Below are 4,341 nucleotides of genomic sequence, written 5' to 3'. Positions count from 1 at the left end.
ATTGTTTTTTTATTCTACAACTATTTTATAATACTGATATAACATTCCTTGGATTAATCATTATTAAAAAAAAAAAAAAATCGAAGATTAGTTGAAAATTGCAATGTCAATATTGTAAAATAAAATTAAGGTGTATAACATTACTTCTTCCATTGTCAACCCTTTCTTGGGTTGGGCTTGGTTTAGGATGGTTTTGGTTGTGGGCCTGTCTGTGGCAATGGGTAATTGGATAAGAGACTGAGATAGACCTTTGCTAAAAGTTACGGGCTAGGTGCTGGTGTTGGGAAACTCAATTTGAAGGGTCCCAACATTTCTACACAAGCAAGGTATTATTTCTAGATGGGTCTGTAAAAAATATGTCCACCGTGTATACTCATCCACTTGATCAAAATTTCTGTGTCTCTCCCTCTCTCGCTTTCTATCACAGGGAGTAGAATCATGACGGAAATGGGATTTGTAAGGAAAGGGTTTGTTGGGTTTATGGGCCAGCAACCCCACATAACCGAGATACTAAGCCCATCTAGCTCAAACATGGCTCTCTAACTCGGGTAAAGGGAGCTTTTTGGTCTCTACCAAAACCTTACCCTATTTCACAATCATCAACTTCTTTTTCTTTGAATACATTATTGATTTAAGCATAAGAGAGTTGCATTCATCTACTTCTTCTTTCAGTGCATATGGGAACATATTTCAAAACATTATGCTTCATTGCTTGGTTTTTTCTTTTTCTTTTTTTCTCTTTTGCACGTGGGGTGGGAATTGATCTTCGATGCGAAAAAAAAAGGGGTTCTAACAGGGTTGATCATAGTAATCTCCGAAGGGGTTATCTGGACCGATGATAATGTCTTGCTCTGGTATACACTGTTTGTGGGCTCAGTTGGGGTGAGTATTTTCAACATGACTACATGTGTCATGCTGCTGAGTAATTTGGGACTCATCAAAGGTTGACAACAACTGTTTCCCAAAAAGTTGTACCGATATTTATGCGTTCGTATAGGAAGCAGATCTTTTAAGGACAAAAAACACTACGGTTGGATTCTTGGAAGTACTTTTTCTTTTGTTAAACAAGTAAAGATAAAGAAAGAAAGAAATGTCTTGTTCAACTTGGAAGCAACAAAAGGTATCCAAGAAAATATGCATTTGAAGAGCAGAAAATAAAGATATCAAATAGCAAACCCACTCTTCAACTAACCAGTAGGATGAGGAATTGCTGCCTTGTTCAAACTGGAAAAACATCAAGACAGCAGCACTCTTCTATTTCTATAGCTTAGGCTTATATGGCTATACTCTTTCAAAAACGGATCAACTTTCAATTGATATATGTAAGAGAACATGAGAAAGTTCCTAGCTGATAGAACAACATTGGTAAACAATAATATTACACCTCAAAATCAAAGCAAACCTCCAAACATTGCTCTGTCCGTAGTTCATCCCTGCATGTGATAAACCACAAGGAATGATTAATTACAGGTAGCTAGCTACTCAGACGCAAGAACATTTGAAGAGCTAGAGAGAGAAAGCAAAACCTGATTTTGCAGACAAGGATGAAACTTTTTGTATTATAAAGAAGAGAAATCCTGCGAATGAAAAGCAAAACCCAACACACTAAAATACTGAATTGAATTCCCAACTCTCTCTCAATTATACATTTCAAACACTCATCTATTCAGATTCAGGCAACAAACCATAATAGTCTACTCTGCTTCTTAGTCTTAGCTATCCTACTTGTAATGACCAATTTCCATCTTAAAAGCTCTAATTCTTCTACTGCCTTGACCCTTCAGAATCATCCTTGTCAGAAGGCTCCTGGTGTTGATTCAAGGAAACTTCATCGCCTCGGCTCTGTCCCATCTGTCGGTAAATCTGGCTCAAAGCTTGAGAATTCAGCATCCCAATATGACCATCCTGCGAAAGCCCAAGCTCCAAACCAGGGACCTGCCGGTTATTTCCACTCATAAATGTGGAAAAGCTCAATGGACCCAGATTCATATTAGGAAATTCAAACCCATGAAACCCATATTTAGGAAAGAAATTCGAGTTATCGCCGCCGAAATTCAACGATGACTGGCTTGAATTGTGAAGAAACCCTGACCCAATTCCACTGATAGAGGGCCACATCCCACTTGACACGTGAGGTTTACCCAAGTTTCCGCTCATCATTGTCCAATTGGCCCTACCGCCGGCCCCAACAACACCTGGTCCTAGCCCTTCCATCTTTGTGTGCAAGCCTGCTGAAACAGAAATCCCCTGTTCAGAAACAGAGGCCCCTGCAGCTGCCAGAGCCGAAGCTGGAATAGTCCCACTACCAGTTGCAGCTATAATTGACGGTTCTGCTTGCTGTAAGAGCCACTGAATTGTTTCACCGTCGGACTTGTGACCCAATTCTCTGGTCAATTGGAAGACCCTGGCTGCGCAAAGAGCTGGCATCCTTATTCTTCTGCCTCTACCATCCACTTTCTTGTGCCTGTCTTTGGTGGAGCTTCTCTTGGGAGCTAACTGCTTCTTGCTATCATCTTTGTTTGCAATCATAATTTGGAAGTCCGTGACTTCGGCAGGCTTGCTCTCTGCCATGTGTGCTTTTTGGGGAGAGGATTCAAGAAAGGAGGCACCTCTGACCTCTTCTCGATGGTGATTTCAGCCCTTGGGTTCCAAGAGAACAGGGCCGAGATGGGGCCTCTATGATTGAAGAAGGTGACCTCAAAAGCCTTTGATGACCTTTCAATGTCATTTGTCGATGGAATTTAGTTTCGTGTTCAAAAATTCAAACCATAATAAAAATTTAAATTGAATTGAAAGATAATACTCTACTACTTTTCTAACTCTCTCTCTCTCTCTCTTCCTCCCTTAATTGTTAAGATAAAATAAATGATTAGACCACATAGTGGGTATCATTTACTTAATCCTTATGTTTGAATATGAGATTGACATGATGATGCTGCCCCTCTTATTCAAAAGTATATCTATTACATTCTATAAACGCTATCATGCTATTTAGTCGTGTAAAAGAACATTGAAAAAAGATAACATTATTTTTTCTTTTTTACAATAAATACTAATTAAAATCCACATTATAAAATAAAAATAATATAATTTTTAAGGTAAAATTAAAACCACAAAAAGGTTAAAAAGGTTAAACTCAAGAGAAAGCAGTCCCAGTCAATATAGTCAATTTCACCGTCTCCTAATCTAAACGACATTTCCTAGAATGTGTAGCATTGGATTGGATTTGGTTCAGTCTGTGAGCGCTGTTATAATGTCAGAGAAAATAAATGCAATCACGCGGCCGTTGTGCCTCAATTACTTTCGTGATTTGCTGCTACACTTATGTCCGGTCGGCATGAACGAAGCATTGGGGGTTTCAACTGTAACACAAAATGAAATATTGTTAATGGGTCCAGTGAACATAAGAAATGATGTGATGGTTATGGGTGTTTCTAATTGTTAATATCTCAATTGCTTATTTTCTTATATATAGGATATAAAATATTGTTTGAGGCTTATCTGTTCTGACATTTTCTCATATCATTTATTAAGTTTTAAAACCCATAAAATCACTTCTTAAAATATATTTAATGTAGTTGTTAAATCACTTATTTTATTAGATTTTTTTTAACACTAAGCAATGATAAATGTGGTTTTCTCTCGTACAACTTTTTTCAAAAAAGAGAGTTTAAATCATATATCTTTGTTATATGTATAACTGTTTATTCAATGGCTGATTTTTACAAAAAATTTATAAGAGAAGGACATGAGTATATTAAATAGCAGCTCTCTTAAAAAAAATGTCATATCGAAAAAAAAAAATGAAGAACGAGAGAGAGAGGTGGTTGGGGGTATTTGGGAGGTGGTTTGCCACTCCTAGTGGCATTTGAGAGTTGTTTGACTACCACATTTGAAGAGAGATGGTTCGGCTACCTCAAATTGAGCATTTGGAAGTGGCAAAATAACCCTCTAAAAACCATTAGAGATGGTTCAACCACTCTCAATCGGGCCTTTGGAGTGGCCGAATCAATTCTAAAAGTCATTATGAATGGTTTGGCCGACACAAGAGCCAAGCTGAGGGTGGCCACCCTAATAGTCATTGGGAGGTGGTTTGGCCACCCCTAAATGCTCAATTGAGGTGGTTCCACCACTCCTCAGTCTCCAAAAGTGGTGGCTAAAAGTGATGTGCTGATGCTGACTCAAACATATGCACACATATCAAAATTTGATTAAATATGATATATCTATCCGTCTATGCATCATTGCTCACTATTAAAAAAGCTGGTTGAGAGAATGATTTGATAATGATATGTACTTTTGAAGAGTAATTTTATGCATTTTAAACCTTGTTATAGAGTG

The 4,341-nt window shown here is 37.8% G+C and overlaps 1 protein-coding gene across 1 annotated transcript; it reads right to left on the bottom strand.

The window, feature by feature from the left end:
* Positions 1–1,296: 1,296 nt before the first annotated feature.
* LOC132178920 (transcription factor TCP20-like) lies at positions 1,297–2,702 on the bottom strand. Its single transcript, XM_059591504.1, has 2 exons — positions 1,527–2,702; positions 1,297–1,433 (listed from the first exon to the last, which is right to left on the bottom strand). Exon 1 carries the CDS (start codon positions 2,569–2,571, stop codon positions 1,765–1,767), a length of 807 nt encoding a protein of 268 aa, XP_059447487.1. The 5' UTR covers positions 2,572–2,702; the 3' UTR covers positions 1,297–1,433; positions 1,527–1,764.
* Between the last annotated feature and the right edge of the window lie 1,639 nt (positions 2,703–4,341).

The sequence above is a fragment of the Corylus avellana genome, chromosome ca4 (assembly GCF_901000735.1).
Source record: "Corylus avellana chromosome ca4, CavTom2PMs-1.0".
NCBI classification, from domain to species: domain Eukaryota; kingdom Viridiplantae; phylum Streptophyta; class Magnoliopsida; order Fagales; family Betulaceae; genus Corylus; species Corylus avellana.
This window is presented reverse-complemented; position numbering and strand designations above follow the sequence as displayed.

What these genes read in the sequence shown, in the direction of transcription:
- LOC132178920 (XM_059591504.1), bottom strand. Translation starts at nt 2,571, where the DNA reads ATGGCAGAGAGCAAGCCTGCCGAAGTCACGGACTTCCAAATTATGATT.